This window comes from Rhineura floridana, chromosome 10 (assembly GCF_030035675.1).
Source record: "Rhineura floridana isolate rRhiFlo1 chromosome 10, rRhiFlo1.hap2, whole genome shotgun sequence".
NCBI lineage: Eukaryota > Metazoa > Chordata > Lepidosauria > Squamata > Rhineuridae > Rhineura > Rhineura floridana.
The window spans coordinates 77,871,195-77,891,256 of record NC_084489.1 but is presented as its reverse complement, the minus strand read 5'-3'; the positions used below and the strand labels follow the sequence as shown (position 1 = coordinate 77,891,256).

The following is a 20,062-nucleotide window of genomic DNA, read 5'->3' as shown; positions in this document are numbered from 1 at the left end:
ATGAAGAAGATATATTTTTGAATAGTTGCCGTTTGTTTTATTATATGGTTTTTATTCGTTGCAAACTGCTTTGATATTTTTTAATGTAATAGTGGTATACAAATATATTCTTAAATAAATAATAAAATAAATATGTGCTGTTTCTGGAGAGGGGGAGAATGCAAATGTATGATGCCCCCCCTAATCAGGGTGGTAATGTTGCAAAAAACACAGTACTTTTGAATATGATATTGATTTTCATCCATGAAACCTAGAGCAGAAACCTGAAAAAGAAGACTGTCTAAACACTGTGCAGAACAAGATATAGGCTGCACCAGCTTTGCCTGCTATATTCTGGAGCATTTCACAGAAAACAACTGATAGCCTTGCAAGTCTTGTTTTGACATTTTTGCAACTAATAATTGCACTAACCTGATTTGCCAGTTTCCAGAAGCAGAGCCAAAGATGAAGATATATTTTTAGGAATGGCTCATGGCCACCCTAATAGGGAAATTGGACTTCTGTTTTGTTTTTCAACTGTAATCTAATTTTAAATGTGCATGTATGTGTGTACCTATATAACGTCTTTTACTGCAGTTCTAAGCTTGATTCCTTGGTTTTTACCATCTCAGTGAAAAGTAGGGCTTTGCCAATGATGCAGCTAACATCTGCCTCAATTATACCAAATTCATGAAGAGCAAATTGTAATACAATAAAATACATAAGAACATAAGAACATAAGAAGAGCCTGCTGGATCAGGCCAGTGGCCCATCTAGTCCAGCATCCTGTTCTCACAGTGGCCAGCCAGGTGCCTGGGGGAAGCCCGCAAGCAGGACCCGAGTGCAAGAACACTCTCCCCTCCTGAGGCTTCTGGCAACTGGTTTTCAGAAGCGTGCTGCCTCTGACTAGGGTGGCAGAGCACAGCCATCACGGCTAGTAGCCATTGATAGCCCTGTCCTCCATGAATTTGTCTAATCTTCTTTTAAAGCCATCCAAGCTGGTGGCCATTACTGCATCTTGTGGGAGCAAATTCCATAGTTTAACTATGCGCTGAGTAAAGAAGTACTTCCTTTTGTCTGTCCTGAATCTTCCAACATTCAGCTTCTTTGAATGTCCACGAGTTCTAGTATTATGAGAGAGGGAGAAGAACTTTTCTCTATCCACTTTCTCAATGCCATGCATAATTTTATACACTTCTATCATGTCTCCTCTGACCCGCCTTTTCTCTAAACTAAAAAGCCCCAAATGCTGCAACCTTTCCTTGTAAGGGAGTCGCTCCATCCCCTTGATCATTCTGGTTGCCCTCTTCTGAACCTTTTCCAACTCTATAATATCCTTTTTGAGATGAGGCGACCAGAACTGTACACAGTATTCCAAATGCGGCCGCACCATAGATTTATACAACGGCATTATGATATCGGCTGTTTTATTTTCAATACCTTTCCTAATTATTGCTAGCATGGAATTCGCCTTTCTCACAGCTGCCGCACACTGGGTTGACATTTTCATCGTGCTGTCCACTACAACCCCGAGGTCTCTCTCCTGGTCGGTCACTGCCAGTTCAGACCCCATGAGCGTATATGTGAAATTAAGATTTTTTGCTCCAATATGCATAATTTTACACTTGTTTATATTGAATTGCATTTGCCATTTTTCCGCCCATTCACTCAGTTTGGAGAGGTCTTTTTGGAGCTCTTCGCAATCCCTTTTTGTTTTCACAACCCTGAACAATTTAGTGTCGTCAGCAAACTTGGCCACTTCACTGCTCACTCCTAATTCTAGGTCATTAATGAACAAGTTGAAAAGTACAGGTCCCAATACCAATCCTTGAGGGACTCCACTTTCTACAGCCCTCCATTGGGAGTCCGTTTATTCCTACTCTCTGTTTTCTGCTTCTTAACCAATTCCTTATCCACAAGAGGACCTCTCCTCTTATTCCATGACTGCTAAGCTTCCTCAGAAGCCTTTGGTGAGGTACCTTGTCAAACGCTTTTTGAAAGTTTAAGTACACTATGTCCACTGGATCACCTCTATCTATATGCTTGTTGACACTCTCAAAGAATTCTAATAGGTTACTGAGACAGGACTTTCCCTTGCAGAAGCCATGCTGGCTCTGCTTCAGCAAGGCTTGTTCTTCTATGTGCTTAGTTAATCTAGCTTTAATAATACTTTCTACCAGTTTTCCAGGGACAGAAGTTAAGCTAACTGGCCTGTAATTTCCGGGATCCCCTCTGGATCCCTTTTTGAAGATTGGCGTTACATTTGCCACTTTCCAGTCCTCAGGCACGGAGGAAGACCCGAGGGACAAGTTACATATTTTAGTTAGCAGATCAGCAATTTCACATTTGAGTTCTTTGAGAACTCTCGGGTGGATGCCATCCGGGCCCGGTGATTTGTCAGTTTTTATATTGTCCATTAAGCTTAGAACTTCCTCTCTCGTTACCACTATTTGTCTCAGTTCCTCAGAATCCCTTCCTGCAAATGTTAGTTCAGGTTCAGGGATCTGCCCTATATCTTCCACTGTGAAGACAGATGCAAAGAATTCATTTAGCTTCTCTGCAATCTCCTTATTGTTCTTTAGTACACCTTTGACTCCCTTATCATCCAAGGGTCCAATTGTCTCCCTAGATGGTCTCCTGCTTTGAATGTATTTATAGAATTTTTTGTTGTTGGTTTTTATGTTCTTAGCAATGTGCTCCTCAAATTCTTTTTTAGCATCCCTTATTGTCTTCTTGCATTTCTTTTGCCAGAGTTTGTGTTCTTTTTTATTTTCTTCATTTGGACAAGACTTCCATTTTCTGAAGGAAGACTTTTTGCCTCTAAGAGCTTCCTTGACTTTGCTCGTTAACCATGCTGGCATCTTCTTGGCCCTGGCGGTACCTTTTCTGATCTGCAGTATGCACTCCAGTTGAGCTTCTAATATAGTGTTTTTAAACAACTTCCAAGCATTTTCGAGTGATGTGACCCTCTGGACTTTGTTTTTCAGCTTTCTTTTTACCAATCCCCTCATTTTTGTGAAGTTTCCTCTTTTGAAGTCAAATGTGACCGTGTTGGATTTTCTTGGCAATTGGCCAGTTACATGTATGTTTAATTTAATAGCACTGTGGTCACTGCTCCCAATCGGTTCAACAACACTTACATCTCGCACCAGGTCCCGGTCCCCACTGAGGATTAAGTCCAGGGTTGCCGTCCCTCTGGTCGGTTCCATGACCAACTGATCTAGGGAATAGTCATTTAGAATATCTAGAAACTTTGCTTCTTTGTCATGACTGGAACACATATGCAGCCAGTCTATGTCCGGGTAGTTGAAGTCACCCATTACTACCACCTTTCCTAGTTTGGATGCTTCCTCAATTTCATATCTCATCTCAAGGTCTCCTTGAGCATTTTGATCAGGGGGACGATAGATCGTTCCCAGTATTAAGTCCCTCCTGGGGCACGGTATCACCACCCACAACGATTCTGTGGAGGAGTCTGCCTCTTTTGGGGTTTCGAGCTTGCTGGATTCAATGACTTCTTTCACGTATAGAGCGACTCCGCCACCAATACGTCCTTCCCTGTCCTTCCGATATAGTTTATATCCAGGGATAACCGTATCCCACTGGTTTTCTCCATTCCACCAGGTCTCCGTTATGCTCACTATATCAGTGCTCTTCTCTAAGACCAAGCACTCCAGTTCTCCCATCTTGGTTCGGAGGCTCCTAGCATTAGCGTACAGGCACTTGTAAGCAGTGTCTCTCTTCAAGTGTCTTTGGCACTTGTGGTTAGGCCTGTGGTAATTTTGCTCTTCTGAATTTATATCCTGTGCCCCTGCTCTCACAATGCCTACTTCTAGGCCTACCCCTTTTAAAATTTCATCATTTCTTTGGTTTTTATCCCAGGGGGGAGGTTTATTCCGAACCGGACCTTTCTCAGCTCCTGTCGGGTTTTCCCCCTCAGTCAGTTTAAAAGCTGCTCTGCTACCTTTTTAATTTTAAGTGCCAGCAGTCTGGTTCCATTCTGGTTCAAGTGGAGCCCGTCCCTTTTGTATAGGCCCGGCTTGTCCCAAAATGTTCCCCAGTGCCTAACAAATCCGAACCCTTCCACCCGACACCATCGTCTCATCCACGCATTGAGACTGCGAAGCTGGGCCTGTGTGGCTGGTCCTGCGCGTGGAACCGGTAGCATTTCAGAGAAAGCCACCTTGGAGGTCCTGGCTTTCAGCATCCTACCTAGCAACCTAAATTTTGCTTCCAGGACCTCACGGCTGCATTTCCCCATGTCGTTGGTGCCAACGTGCACCACGACCACTGACTCCTTCCCAGCACTGTCTACCAAACTATCTAAACGACGGGCGATATCCACAACCTTCGCCCCAGGCAGGCAAAACACCTTGCGGTCTACACGCCCATCACACACCCCACTGTCTATGTTCCTAATGATCGAATCACCCACTACAAGGATTCCTCCACCCCCTGGAGATATATCCTCGGCACGAGAGGATAGCTGCTCATCCCCCAAGGAATGGGTCCCTTCTAAGGGATCGTTTCCCTCTTCCTCAGCTGGATGCTCTCCTTCCCCGAGACCATCGTTCTCCATGATAGCAGGAGAGCTATCATCGTTAGAGTGGGACACAGCTGTAATGTCCCTGAAGGCCTCCTCCACACACCTTTCTGCCTCTCTCATCTTTTCCAGGTCCGCCACCTTGGCCTCAAGGAAATGAAGTCATTCCCAGAGAGCCAGGAGCTCATTGCACCGAGAGCACACCCACGACTTCTGTCCAACAGGCAGATAGTCATACATGCTGCAGGCGGTGCAAAACACTGGAAAGCCCCCCCCCACGCCTGCTGGCTTCTTACCTGCATAGTTTTGTTTAAGGTTTATTACGTCAATGGGTTGGAGACTGCGGTTTAGTTGAGGTCAGGGAACAGATGGGCAGAGTGGGGGGCCATGGCCTCCTCGCCCTGCTGCCGAACTCGCTCTGCTGCTTAACTCGCCTTGCCGCTTTGTCAGCTGGGGCTCCCTCTAGCTCGTGGAGCAGGCTCCCTCGCTAGGGTGCTCTGACTTTATATGTGTGGCTGGTTCCTCCCAGCTACTGCTGCCAGCCAATGATGTGTTACTTGAGGCTGATGGCTATCAGCTGGGGCTTAACTCTTTAGTATTCTCTCAGGCTTCCTTCCTGAGCGAGGGGCGGGGCTGTTTAAGCTTTTGGCTGCTTTTAATCTCAGCAAGGGGCTGCGCCTTCCAGGCAAGTCTTTTGTGTTTGTTGTTTTCCCACCTAGAACAGCCTGACCTTTCTTTAACCTAGGGAAACAGAGCTTGTGGTTGTGTTTCAGGAAGGCTGAAGCTGCCCTTTTTAGCAAGGACTGAGCTGACTCTCTCCCTGTATGTATCGGTGGAGTTTCCTTTCCCCCCTTCTCTCTGACTGGAATTTAGCCTTGTTTACAGTGTCCCCTGAAGCTTTCCTGCTAGGGTGGTGTTGAAAACTAGCTTTCTATACGCTTCCTTCTCCTAGGATCTGTCTCCTAAGATATAGGTTCTTTCAGGATTTGGCTCCTATATATAAGAAATATATATACAATATATAAGAAATATATACAATATATATATACAAAATATATACAATATATAAGAAATAAAAGAAGCAATAAAAATACAATTAAAATCACACAGCATCTAGTACAGCACATTGGAATTGCTACAACAGGCAGAAAAATCATTAAATGATCTGCCAAGACTCTCAGTAATATTCAAGTGGTCCATGAGGCAAAATGTTTGGGAACCACTTATCTAACTCATAGCACCTGAGATTAGTGGCTGGGACTGGAGCTGCAGGCAAAATTGACTTCTGTGTCATCCAAGCAAGGACAGACAGAAGGCAGGGTCCAGTCAGTCCAGATGCTTCATATTGCCTGTGAATTGGTGTGTGGATCCCAGTTCCATTTTCTGTTCTGAAGAGCATTAGAAGCTGGTGGCTCTGATGTCAGTGAAGCAGTGAATCTGCTCTGGGATTCGGTGTGATCTTTCAAGGAGCTGTTGAAAGTTCAGACTAAAACCCGGAGTGGATTCACTTCCCCTCTGACATCGAAGCCACAAGCCTCCACTGCTGAAGAGGTCTCAGGTTCCTCATTAGACCTCATCCTTTAGCCCATGAGTCTCCTGGACTACACCTCCTGGGTCCCTCACATGGCCAAATGGATCTAGTCATTCCATGATCATCACAGTAAGGGGCTGTAATCTCTGCCATAAAGGTTTTGCTGCCTGTGTCAGGAAAACTTGGGTGTTACAAATAAGCTCCAGCAACCTCTTGTGAAGTCCAGTGGAGGCTTGTAGCTCCATGTCAGTGGGGCAGTGGAATCCATGCTGGGTTTTTGTCTGAACTTTCAAGGAGCTGTCCAAGGTGCTGAAAGCTGGTTTAATTGATCCTGTCTGAGTTTCTCATGTGGTATCTCTTTTTTTTTTTTTTTTGGCATGAATTTTTGCATTGATGTTGTAGCCCACATCTACATTCCCAAGAATTTGATGCAGGGAACTGTGGTGCCCTTTATACTTTCTCCCAGCCATGCAAGAGCTTCATCTCTGTAATTAGATCCCACACAGACAGGGATTGCATCTGAGGTTGCTTGCAGATAACCTATTTAATGAGCATTCATCCTGGTTAGTTTGTGGAGAGATTAGATGACATTGTGCCAAGCAGTGGTATCCTACACCTTTCAGTGTATCTTCCCATTATTTTCCTTATTGCAAAAAGTCTGATCTTCTGGGAAACCAGGTTTGTTTTGCAAGATCTCCAAAGGAGCTTTAATTGTACAGCCTGAATGGGCCAGGATGTGATTGAATTCCACCTAAAAATAGTGACAGTCTGGAAGCACCCTGAATGACCCAGTGGGGCCAATCACATGGATTTCCCACAAGAATTTATGTCTCTTTGAAGGGAAATACAGGAAATAATATACTATTATGCAGAATGCATGAAACAATCAGAACCAAATGCCTCTTTAAAATTTCATTGCCTGTAATTCATATAATATATTGGCCAGTTCCTAGAATTAAAGCTAGTTTGGGAGATGTCTGCCCCATTTTCTAATGTCAAAACTATCAAACCAGTAAAATGTTAGAATCATATTTCATGGAACATCTCAAATATATTTGTCATGGGCAATCTAGCTACCCTGAACAATATAAACCCATTTATTTTTGATGCACATTCAAAGTCGAAATGCTTTTTAATGTGTTCAAGCTACAGCCATGCAGAAGGCTTCCCTGGGCAACTTGAGTTCTGTTTTCTGTGCCTTATGGTTAGGTTACAAGAGCTGGGCTAGTTCAGATGCAGTGCTAAGCCATAGTTTCATGTTCTTTTCTTTTTTTAATCAACTGCAACTCACTATCATCTGAACTCAGACAAGCTGATTAATCATAACTATGGATAGTTAAAACAAGCCCACTTCATAAACTATGGGCACTTCCAGACTGTCACTGTTTTCGGGCCAGATTCAATCACATACAGGCAAATTCAGGTTACATATTTTGGAGCCCTTCCAAAACAACCCTGCTTCTCCACAAGATCAGACATTTTGTAATAAGCTATCTAGTCTCTCCACAAACAAATTAGAGTGAATGCTTATTGAATAGCCAATGTTGCCAATCTCCCTGTAAACAAATCAAGATGAATGCTCAATAAACAGGTAATCTGGAAGCATCCTTTGTTTTGAAGTTGACCCATTTCCACTCTCCTTTTATCCTCATCACAGCTCTGTGAAGCAGGGTAGTCTTAGACAGGGTGGGTTCAAGATCATCCAGTGAGCTTCATGGCTCAAGGGGATTTGAATCCAGCGCTAATCCCCACCCTAATCTTACGCTCTCAGACAATGCAGAGGAAGCTCCCTTATACAGAGCTGGATGTTTTTTCTTCATCCAGCCCAGTGTTGTCTACTCTGACTGGCAGTGCTTCTCCAGGGTCTCAAGAGTCTTTCTTCCACAGCACCTGCTAAGTGCTCCCTTGGAAGTACTCAAATTGGGACCAGGGATATTCTGCATGTAAAACTTGTCTTCCACTACTGAGCCGTGGTTCCTGTCCTCTGACTAGTCATGGTTGTCAAGGCAGGCTGAGCTGGAGCAGTGCTGCTTATCTGGCTTCCCAATGCCAGGGTTGCTGCTGGCTACCAAGAGGGAGGGGGCAAGGTAGCAGGAAGGTTGGCACGGTGTGGACACAGCAGTGGGGCCAGTCTGATGTCCCCACTGCCCCAACCGCCCCACTCTGCCCTGCCAGCCGCTCCTGCCTCTAACCACCACATAATCCTAGTTCTCCATTTTTATTCTGTGCTTCGCCCCATACTTTTAATATCTGAATAGGAAAAAGGGGATTGTAAGAGAGGAAAGAGGAAGTATCTGTCACAGTATATTTACTTCCAGGGAGAATGAATTGAACACAACTCTTTTTAAAGCTTTTTTAACTCCATAAAAACAAAGCTAAAATTTGGCTTGTAATTTTTTTTAGCCTTAGGCAAACTCGTCAGGACAGCTGCTGAAAGTAAATTAGGATCTCCGCTTGCTTTGGAATCCATTCCAGTTTTTCCTCTGTCTCTGCACACAGACTCACACTGTAATAGTAGGTGAAGCCTGAGCAGAAGGCAAATCTAATATCCTACTGCTATCTTTTTATAAGCACAATGTGGGAAATTGCAGCATAACATTGGGGCAGAGATATAACTTTATTCTAAATCTCTTAAGGAGTGTAATATCCAAACCTTAAATATCTAAAGGTCATAAATAATTTACCTTTCAATCTCAGTGTTTTGAGGCTGCTGTGCCTATTTATTCCATATATCCCTAAAGCCTTAAATCAGAGAGATGTTTTAGAATGCAAAGATGTAACTTTTAAATGAATGCACATTTTCTGCAATAATCAAAGGAATTGACTGATAATGTTGATATTAGGAATCATAGCATTTAAGTCAAAGATGAGGATAGAAACATGGGCCAGCATGTGAATTCCGACTTATTTAAAGTTCATCAGATTTTGTTTCTGTTCTGTTCTGCATTTTTTTTTTGCTGTGAACACTATTCTTTTCTTATATAGAAGAAAATGACCAGAATAGGTACAGGTCACTAACAAAGAATCCCATAGCACCTTAAAGACTAACCGATTTAATGGCATATGGGATGCCTTTCTGGAGTGCTTTGATTTCAACAACATTGACCCAAACAGCAACTGCTGTGTTCTGGGACTCAATCCAATCCATTGTCCAACAGATTACAAACACCAAACATCTCTCCACCCACAGTTTTGCATCTCTTGTTTCCCTTAACGGACTGAAAACAGAAGACTGGATTTTCAGCCATTCCTTGGAGGCCGAAGGTTATAACTACAGGGACCAAATTTAATTATCAAATATCTCTTCCCATCAGTTTTGTACTCCTCTAAGGGGCAATACATTTTTCAAACATTTGTTTTAACTTTAGCTATACTAATTCTCCTTTGTTTCTCTATTAACTACTGTTGTTATTATAAATAAGGGGATTTTAAAAGAAATTACCGATAGGGATGGAGTTGACAAAGGCACAAAGAAATGCATCACTGCATATCTTTTCTAATGAAATGGACTCCATTCCAGGAGACGGCAGAAAGGCGACAGTAATCCTTCAACAGACCACTACCTAATTTCTGCTAGACCACCTAATTCCAGTGGTGGCTGGTGCATGTTGGGACTGACTTGGAGGAAGGCAAAGTGATCAAATGTAGGTGGAGCCAGAGTCAATGAAAAGCAGAACCAATTCATTCTAGCTTTGTCCCCATCTGTCTCCATGATGAGTTCTACAAGGGCGACACTGGGACTCAAGAGGTGGAAGCTGCCACAGGCCATGCCACCCCCTCTACAGAAAAGCAGGCAGGTGGGGGCTGTCTGAGAGCAGACTGAAGTTGATGGGGCAGTGCCCCATTTGCCCTAATGGAACAGCCTCCAAGGCCTAATTCTAATTGCTAGAGGGGGATTACAAAAATGCAAACATGCTTCTGAAGGTTGACCTTGGTCTGATTCTGTGAGGTGCTTGTAAAGCAAAGTACTTTTCCTACCTGAGATTCCTTCTGGTGAAGATGCTGGGGATTAATCCTGTAAAGTGGTGCCTCTAGTTGTGATGCAGACAAAAGTGTTTCTGTGTTTTGCAATATGGATAACGCTGCTTCAAAGAGTTGTTCAGAAAGCAGATTTCCCTAGGAACAACATTCTCCATCACAGTGTGGAAGCAGTGATGGCAGAAGCCTTGCAAGGCAGAACTTCCTCTCCTATGGAACTCTCACAGGTACAGGAGAAGGCCTCTTGGGCCCTGGGCTTAGCAACACAAGATAAATGGCCATATTCCCATGAGTGTACTCAGGATCACAGAGTTATTTGCTACTGTGTCTTGTGTATTAATCATAATGACAGATTGGTTGTTTCTCATATTTCTCTGTAGATATTTATCTTTGAGAACAACATCTACTACTGTGCCCGTGTGGGGAAGCAAGCCATCCGCGTGGTCTCCACCGGAAAAGACAAGGTTATTTTCAATGGACTCAGCGACTGGCTGTATGAAGGTAGGATGGACAGTTTTAAAAGTACTGCCAGGCCCTGAGTGTTCCCAAGGGGCCTGCCTGCTGACTACACACACACACACAACACCTAGAGACAGAGGGTATTTAAAATAAGCATTCTCAAGATCAAAAGGTGCAGTTTTCTAAGTAAGTAAGATCTTCCTAGACAACTATGGATTCTACTCAGGGAAGCTCATCAGTCTAGGAGTACCATGTCACTCCAATCCTTCAGTATAATTCGGCAGGTTCTGTGCTCTGTCTTTTCTGTTGATTAGCAGTCAGTACTGTTACACTGGTGGTGGGTGGCTCCATGTCAGCGGGGCAGTGGAATTTGCTCTGGGTTTTAGTCTGAACTTCCAAGGAGCTGTGTTGAATACATTGGACAGCTCCTTGAAAGTTCAGACTACCACCTAGAGCTGATGGTGTGCTGATGTACTGTACTGATGGTGCGAACTATCCCTTTCTTACAAGCTTTTCAGCTCTCTAGGCTCATTCCATGTGTCTTGTGAACCAGGGATAGTACTACTTCAGTCTTGGATGGTTTATCCTTTTCTTTTTAAGAATACTAGAATCTCCTGATGATTGATTGATACATTGTAAATTTGCAAACAAGGGCAAATGCTCTGGATTTCTTAACACAACTTAATCAATCTATGCTAAATGATTCAGAGCAAGGACGACCCATTCCAGAATCCCTTGTAAGAACTTTTGGAGGCATTTGATGGTTCACTGGAAATTGACTAAGGGTCCCTCAGGAAACCATGGCTTACCCTCTGTCCAGCCTTACCTAACCACATGCTGTCAGGGCCAGCCCTTCTATTAGGCAGAAGGAGGCAGCTGCCTCCCATTTCCCCAAAGGCCCCTAAACATGCCTCTGTGCCCCCTAAGCTAGCCTTTTGCCCTCAGGTATGATTTATTTATTTATTTATTATCATTATTTTACCCCGCCCTTTTTCCAAAACTGGAACTCACGGCGGCTTCCAGATAAAAGCACACATATAATTAAAAACATACAAAAGTCTAGATTAAAATCAAATTAAACAATTTACAGTATTAAAACCATTCATACATACAGTTAAAATAATTCAAACTCAGTTTAAAATAATACAGTTAGGCAACAGCAATGCAGCACCCTTCAAGATGTATGATGTCAGATGTTGTTTTATGACCAGTGTTGAAGAAATTAAACCATACATGAACTTGGGGAGGGGAGTTACCATCTTGTCATTCTCCTCAGGCAGTAAAATGTCTTGGGATAATGACCCTACATACTATGTCTGTGCTGCTTCGCATTTTCTTTGACTCCCTTGCCCCAGAGCCAAAAATATTTGACCATCAAGCCGATTTGTCATTAGAACATTGTAATCCACCTTATACTGAGTCAAACCGTTGGTCCATCTAATTCAGTACTACAAAGGGTCTGTGATGACTAGCAGAAGCTTGCCAGGGTTTCAGACAGGAATTTTTCTCAGCCCTACCTGGAGATGCTGGGTACTGAACCTGAAACCTTTTGCATGCAAAACACTGAGCTATTTCCAATAATGTTTTGTCTCAGTTATATTAATAGGGAAACCAATTGAGCTTGAAACAGTGGGGCTTTTTCCCTTGGAAAGGATTCACTGTAAGAAAATGTAAGAAACCATGTCTCAGAGATCATCTCTTCTGCCATGCTGTCTTCCTGTCTTACATTAGAAGGGTTCATCTGATGGGCAGGTTTCCTGAAATCTCCACTGTGAGTCATGCTATACAGGCAACAGATCTCACTGGGGGGAAAGTAGCTGTGTGAATTGATTGTCATTGGGCCTTCTGAATGCTTTGTAAGGCCACTCTGGTATAAGCGCTAGTCTTTGTGGGCACCATGCAGCCAAAAGTATGAACTTTTCTCCTATTGGTTTTCATTTAAATACCCTCCGTGGAAGTCCATGGGGTTTACAAGTGCTTACCTTTGGCTGGATCCTGTTAACTACAACACACATTTTTGTAACATGAAATGTCCCTTAGAGATGACCAAACACCAAGGTGGAAAACTCTGTGTATTGGCCATATTCTGTAGTGCTATAGTAATGTTTTCTTGCAAGGTGTGAATTACAGTCTTTCTTGTGCATGCAGGGTTTGTCTAATTATTATGCTGGAGCTCAGATTGGATGGCAACTTCCCCTCCTGTTTTCTTTATGCGACTGATCATTTGTCCTTTTAGAGCAGGGGTTAGGAACACCAGAATATGGCCCTCCAAACCTCTCTATATGGCCCTCAGGACTTTCCCGAAGCCACACACCCTTCCCAGCCACAATGCCTATTGGCTCTGCTTTAATCCTCCTTGAGTCCTTTTTGCCTGGCTGTGCTGTATCCTGAGCTCTGATAATTCTCTTGCTTCCTTGGGTGAAGGATAGAGAGGAGTATGTGAGCATGTATAGAAACTACCCTACTGTGCAAAGGTAAAAATTACATTCACTGTTGTGCCCATTTTTGCCTCTGGCCATGCATACTACTGTCATGTGGCCCCTGCAAGGTTAACCAGAAGGGGATGTGGCCCTTATGCTGAAAAAGGTTCCCCACCCCTGTTTTAGAGGTTGCTACAGACTTTGATAGCATTAAAGAGCATCCATGGTTGTTCATCGTCATCATTAGCATCATCGTGTGTCAGAACCTAAAAATCATTCTTGGAGTATTTGGATTTTGCCCATAAACCTCCAGTTAGGCTGCTGCTAACTGGCACTTATTTTGATATCAGAATAGATTTTGACATTTATACTGAAAATGTTTGAAGGATTCATAATAAGCTGACCTTTTTCTGGCTAGCATTCGGGTGCTGTAATTGGGCAGTGTGGCCGATGAGATCCTGCAAGATGCTAGTGCTGAATAATGCAATTTTGGCAACCACTATTTAATAGATAATTATTTTTATTTAGATGTATACCTCTCTCTCTCTCTCTCTCTCCCCCCCTCCTCCTTCTACCATGGGATCAGGGGCTGGTGACACAGTACTTTATAATTTGAAATTATGCAGTTGTTGATGCCAAATCCTGAAAAGAATTGAGACTAAGTGGATGAAGGGAGAAAAGGATGGAAGAAATATGGATGTTATTTATTTTATCAGATTTATATCCTGCCCCTCTTCCAAAATGCTCAGGGTGACATGCCTCACTAAACTGATATATTAGCATTGGCCTGGGGTCCTACACTGAATGAGCATGAATCATGAATGAGCCAGGATTTGAACCTGGAAATACCTAAGCTAAGTTTATGCTCTCTGCACCACACTAGCTTTGCAAAACTGCCCACTCTCACCCTTACGAACTCACTTGACTCTCACCTAAAAGCATCCAAATATTTTGCTACCTTGGGTTTCTGATGGCTCCAATTTCAGTGGGACAGTGAATCCACTCTGGGTTTTAGTCCAAACTTTCTAGGAGCTGTCCAAGGTGCTGAAGGGTGGCATGAATCATCCCACAATGTGGCCCAACACTGACCATCACAACTTTCTTGTGTGGTTACATGCATATAGTCATAAACAAGTGTGGGGTGTTCTTGCATGTTAACATTTGTATGACTCTACAGTTCTCTGTATCAGAAAGTTTACTTGGCTGATAACTAAATTATCATGGTGGCAAGCTTAGAGGGCAGAGGCTAAGAGGACAATGTTGCTGAAACCTTTTTTTGTTCCATTACTGGAATGCTCAAAATGTTCTTTTAACTACCGTTGACTTTCAAGCCAATGCTTTATGAGGAATTGGCATAATGAAGCCACTTTCATCTGCTAAGATAAGAAAACAGCACTGAGATCCAATACGGTAGTCTTCTCCAACCTGGTGCTCTCAAGATGTTGTTGGGCTGCAATTCCATCAGCTCCAGCCAGCATGGGCAATTGTCACAGATGAATGGAGCTGTAGTCCAATGATATCTGGAGGGCACCATGTTGGGGAAAAGCTGCAATAGAGGTTGAAAGTGTATGTTCTGATCTGATTTCGGGATGTCACTAAAAGGAGCTTTGAAGAACGTCACCACCCCATTTTTTAATGCTGTTTAAATGAAAGCTGGGGAAATAAGTCCCTTTCATTTTCAGATGTGATCAGTGTTTAATTAAAGCACGGCCTGACTCCAGTCTTCAGGCTACCACTCTTTTCTTCCTTTTGAGACATCAGTGACATTTAGCGTGAGCATGCACACAAACTTTCATTAAACAATGACTGCAGCATCAGCAGGGGTTTTGCATTTGGGAAAAGGCCATTACAGAGCAAACACTGCAGATAGTGCTTTCATATCCCCGCATATCACTCTAAATACAATGCCATTTCATCTTTCCAGCTGCAGCACCCCCCTGTCCTTCCTTCCTTCCATCCATCCATCAAATTTCATGTCAAATTTGCATATCTAGAATCCAGTCATACTTTTTTTCCTGTCCTGTACTAGGGCCGAATCAAAAGGGGGGAAGACTTTTTGGAAAACCTACAAAAAGGAGCCCCCTTTCAGCATTCTTTCAGAGCATGGGGAAAAGGTGGGAAAGCATCGGATAGGAAAGGAATACATCCCCATGTTGCCGGGGCAACCAGAAAATGCTGCCTGTCCTCCCGTCTTCAGAGGTCACGGATCATCACCCAGTTGCCTCTGCAGCACAGGGAAAATGTTCTTCTCCTGCTGCATTAGGCTGTTAGGAATAATGGGTTGTATCCACTGCTAGTCTTACTCAGAGTAGACTAATTGAAATGAATGGACATGACTAGCTTCTGCTACTTCCAATGGATCTACTTTGAGTAAGATTTAATTGCAACTGCCTAACAACGAAGTGCAGTAAGCCAGGAAATGTAGCCACATACTGTACATTTAAAGCTCATGATTTCCCTGAAAGAAGGTTGCCCCTCACAGAGGTACAGTTTATTTATTTATTTATTTATTATTTATTTAAAATATTTCTATCCCGCCCTTCTACCCTACAGTAGGGCACTCAGGGCAGCTACGATAAAATTGCACACATATATAATAAAATACACAATAAAAACACAAACGTTACAGTAAATTAAAATGCATAGAATACAATTAAAATACATAAAATGCATTATGCATACACATACACACACATACAAAGATACATGCATGTATATCTATGCATACACATATGAGGAAGTGAGAATAAAAGAACTTAAAAGATAAAAATAAAAGATAAAAAAGTTAAAACAGTATCAGGCTGACCGGTCTCCTTAACAAAGTTCCTGGTATCCTTAACAAAGTACAGCTCCCAGGATTATTTGGGGAAAGTCATGTGCTTTAAATGTGTATTAAATGTATGGTATGTATGCAGCCATTACTGAGGCAAACAGGTTGATCTTCTGTGCCAACTGGGTTGGAAGGGCAGTTTCACTGGTCCTCGCAACACATTGTGGAAAACCACAGAATGTTTTAAGAACATGTTCCTACCTCCAGAACCCTGTCAGGGCAATTCTATTTCCAGTTTCCCCTGGAATGAAACTGTAATTTACAATCTGGTTGACTATATAGCATCATGGCATCATCTTGCTCATCTTTCATTGGCAAGAGATCACAAAGTGAAAGAGGAGAAAACAACACCAGAGAAGCAACCAAGATGAGGACACAGAATGGCAGTGAGTAGTCTCCTGGAGTTTAGGAGGCCTGCCAATCAGCATGCTGCACAGCCAGCTACAGCTAGTAATAGGAAGAATTGGTTGCTGGGAATGGGAGCTCTGTGAAGGGTCTCCTAGTAACTCTCTGCACCCTTAAAAAACTACAGTTCCCAGGATGCTTTGGGGGAAGCCATGACTGGTAAAGTGATATAAAAGTGCTTTAGTTGTATGATGAGGTTGTGACCAAAGTGGCATCGAATCCTGAAATGATTTACCATTCTACAGCTCCCCTGAAGCAAACAGGCCTCTACTGCATACTTTTGCCCTCTTGATCTAGCAGTCCCTGTGAATTTGCACTCTTGTATTTTTTTCTTGCTTACACTGCTGCTGCTTTAGCAAGTGGCTGTGTTGAGGTGGATTGTGAGCATATGTTCAGCCTACTCGCCATCTGTTCAAGTGTTGCAGGTGCCGTATAATCCGTGACTATCCTGAGATGAAGTATACAGCAGCAATAGCACACTCGGGTATCCTTCCTGTCATCTTTGTGTTCTTGGTATTTCTAGAGTTTGCATCATCTTATGCTAGTTTATGAAGTTTCTGTGATCTATATCATGCTTTTATCCCACATGGGATGCAAAGATTATTTTTCAAGCTTCCCTCTTCAAAAACAAAGACAAGCCCCCATTTTTCAGGGCTGGTGGTAAATATGTGGTTGCAAGATCCCAGTTTTCTTTTCCTGGTAAAATTGTTTTGCGTATGCATATTAGCATTTGCAGATTATGGTCCCAGTAATACCACCTTGGAGACACAGCGAGGCATTGAGGCAGATGGCAAACCCCCAACAGAAGGAAGTTGATTTTTTATCTTTCTTGGAGCACAAGTGCTTTTGTCACAGTAAAGAAAACACATTCTGGCATTAATAAGATTTTTCCCCTTCTCCCATTTCTTTTGTGAATGCGGAAGCAGATTTGAGGAGTTTTTCTGTTTAAAATGCAGTTCATTGGCATTCAAACTAAGCTCTCTCTCTCTCTTTTTCCCCTTTCCTAAATCCACCATCGGGTAAATTTTCTTCAAGGTTTTATGCTGAACTGTTGACTTCTGATGGTACAGAGGAACAAAAATATATTCAAATCAATCAGCAGTGATGTAGTAGCATAATCTACTTCATGCATTTAGCTGGAAGGTTGCAAACTGAGACATAGATTAGTATAACATGAAGGGCGAGATTAAGCATGGTTTTTGAAGCTAAAATAAACATTAGTATTGCATTTGTAGAGTCTGATCTAAGTTCTGTTTTCACTGCAACGACCTTTGAATTTTAGTGCAAAAATAAAGCAACTGCAGAAGAGGAGAGTGCAAAGATCTAAAACCACCCATGGAGTCAATTCCAGATGTTTGTTTGTTTGTTTGGAACTCAAGTTAAAAATGCTTTACATTGGAAGCACACCCTGGTTGACAGATACTATACCTTTCCAGTTTGGTACAGGCACAAGGGAGACAGGGAGGAGTTTGATGAGCTTCAAGAGAGGTTTTGTTCCAGTGATGCAGACTGCGTGGAGTGAGGAGAGTGACCATATATTCCACTTTATTTATTTGTTTGTTTATTTATTTATTTATTAGATTTATATCCCGCCCTTCCTCCCAATAGGAGCCCGGGGCTGCAAACAAAAGCACTAAAAACACTCTAAAACATCACAAAAACAGACTTTAAAATACATTAAAACAAAACATCCTTAAAATCATATTAAAACAAAACATCTTTAAAACATTTAAAAAAAAAAGCTTTAAAAACATTAAAAAGCAATTCCAACACAGATGCAGACTGGGATAAGGTCTGTACTTAAAAGGCTTGTCGAAAGAGGAAGGTCTTCAGAAGGTGCCAAAAAGATAAAAGAGATTACATCTGTCTAATATTTAAGGGGAGGGAATTCCAAAGGGTGGGTGCCACAACACTAAAGATCCGTTTCCTGTGCTGTGCAGAACAGACCTCTGTTAAGATGGTATCTGCAGGAGGCCCTCCCCTGCAGAGCGCAGTGATCAATTGGGTATATAAGGGATAAGGCGATCTTTCAGGTATCCTGACCCCAAGCTATAAAGGGCTTGTACACCAGAACCAGCACTTGAACTTAGCCTGGTAGCTAATAGGCAGCCAGTGAAGAGGACAGTCTTCTGTTTGAAGGGCTGTCTAGTCCAAGACCATTTTAAAGATAAAGAACCATAAAAAAGGAGAACAGGAGCCTGGAAGTTCCCCATCAAACTGGAATGCAGACTGAGCAGGCACTCAAGTCACAGTCTTCCACTCTATGGCAGGTTGTCTTGTATTTCTGTTTAAATTATAGGGATTCCTTCTAAATTTGTATCCATATATATTATTATTATTATTATCTTTATTTATACCCCGCCCTTTTTCCAAACTGGAACTCAAGGCGGCTTCCAGATAAAAATAAGTACATATCATTAAGAACCTATAAAAATATAAAACATATAAACATATAAAATCAGCATTAAAACAGGATTAAACTATTAAGATGTTAAAACCAATTACTCTTAAAATACTGCAACCCAGTTTAGGAGCATACAAGTAAAACAATAACATACAGCATCCTCTTCAGTCACTACCCTTAAAACCTTCAGTTCCAAAGGCCTGCCAGAAGAAAAAAGTCTTTAGCTGTCGGCGGAAAGACTGCACAGAGGAGGCCATTCTTGCCTCCCTAGGGAGGGAGTTCCAGAGCCTAGGGGCAGCCACCAAAAAGGCCCTATCTCGTGTCCCCACCAGTCGTACTTGTGAAGGTGTTGGGATTGTGAGAAGGGTCTAAATAAATATAAATAGATATAAATCAACACATGCAAAATGTCTTTTTTTCTTCTTTTTTTGTGATTGCATTTTCTTTCTTTTCTTTATTTGGGCAATGTGTAAGTAGCCATGAGGGGGATATAGAGGGCAGCTGTAGAATAGTGAGAACTGGGGGAAATCATGGCTGCAGTATGGAAAACACCCCCCATTCTCTGTTCAAGAATTAAAAGTACACAAAACCCACCCTGTATAGGGATGGGTGAGAAATTCAATTTAGTTCACATTTCAACAGCCTAATATACCAAATTTGCACTTTCCAAAACAATATGAGAACCGAAACACAGCCATCTGTCGAAATTCACACTTAAGCAAATTTTACAGTGCAGTTCATCATGCAAACAATGTTTACAAAAATGCATATGTTAGGGGAAAGTGTGCATAAAAATGAATATATGAGTGAAAATAACATACAAAAATGCATTGTATTAGGAGAAATTGCTTTCAGAAATGTGTACATTAGTCAAAACCGCCTACAAAAAGGTGTTTATTAGGAGAAATTTGCACTAAAATAATGGAGAATTTTCATGAGGATTTTTTTTAAAAAAAAGTATCGCAAATCACTGCAGAAATATGGAGAACTGAATTTAAGACTGGAAGAATTCAAAATGAAGAGAACTGAAATTGACAGATCTTCCCGTCCCTAATCCTGTACTGTGTAGGGCACTACAATCTAAGCCCACTCAGATGCAAAGAGAACTAAGGGTGGGGCTCACAGTTCCAAGGGGCCTCAAGATGAATGACACATCCAGTCTTTGTGAAATGTTCTTACTTTAACTGTTCATTTCCCAACAGCCACTTGTACCTGGGTGTTGGAAGATGTTACTTTCTTAGATGGGTCAGTTCTCTCCTTTGAGTAGGGGTATATGAAGGCAGCGATTTCTATTCCAACCTCTATTTGTCACAATCCATGCTGTTTCCATTCTGCTGCAGTTCAGTTTCTGCCAAAACAACGTGATTTGTCTTGCTCTCTGCTTTTTAACATAACTATTTATGTAACTTACATTCATTTCAATGTAAAAGAAATGCCAAATCATTGTAAAAATAAAATTGCGTATCATTTGCAGACTTAAAAACAACAATGATGATGTGAACAAATACAAATC

The 20,062-nt window shown here is 42.2% G+C and overlaps 1 protein-coding gene across 8 annotated transcripts in view; it reads left to right on the top strand.

Moving 5' to 3' along the window:
• The window catches only part of DPP6 (dipeptidyl peptidase like 6), a 717,188-nt gene that overhangs the window by 616,073 nt on the left and 81,053 nt on the right, over window positions 1-20,062 (top strand). For all 8 annotated transcript variants that reach the window (XM_061587127.1, XM_061587128.1, XM_061587125.1 and 5 more), the window contains exon 8: window positions 10,412-10,532. In XM_061587127.1, the coding sequence (XP_061443111.1) occupies window positions 10,412-10,532 (121 nt within the window). The remainder of the gene's footprint in view (window positions 1-10,411; window positions 10,533-20,062) is intronic.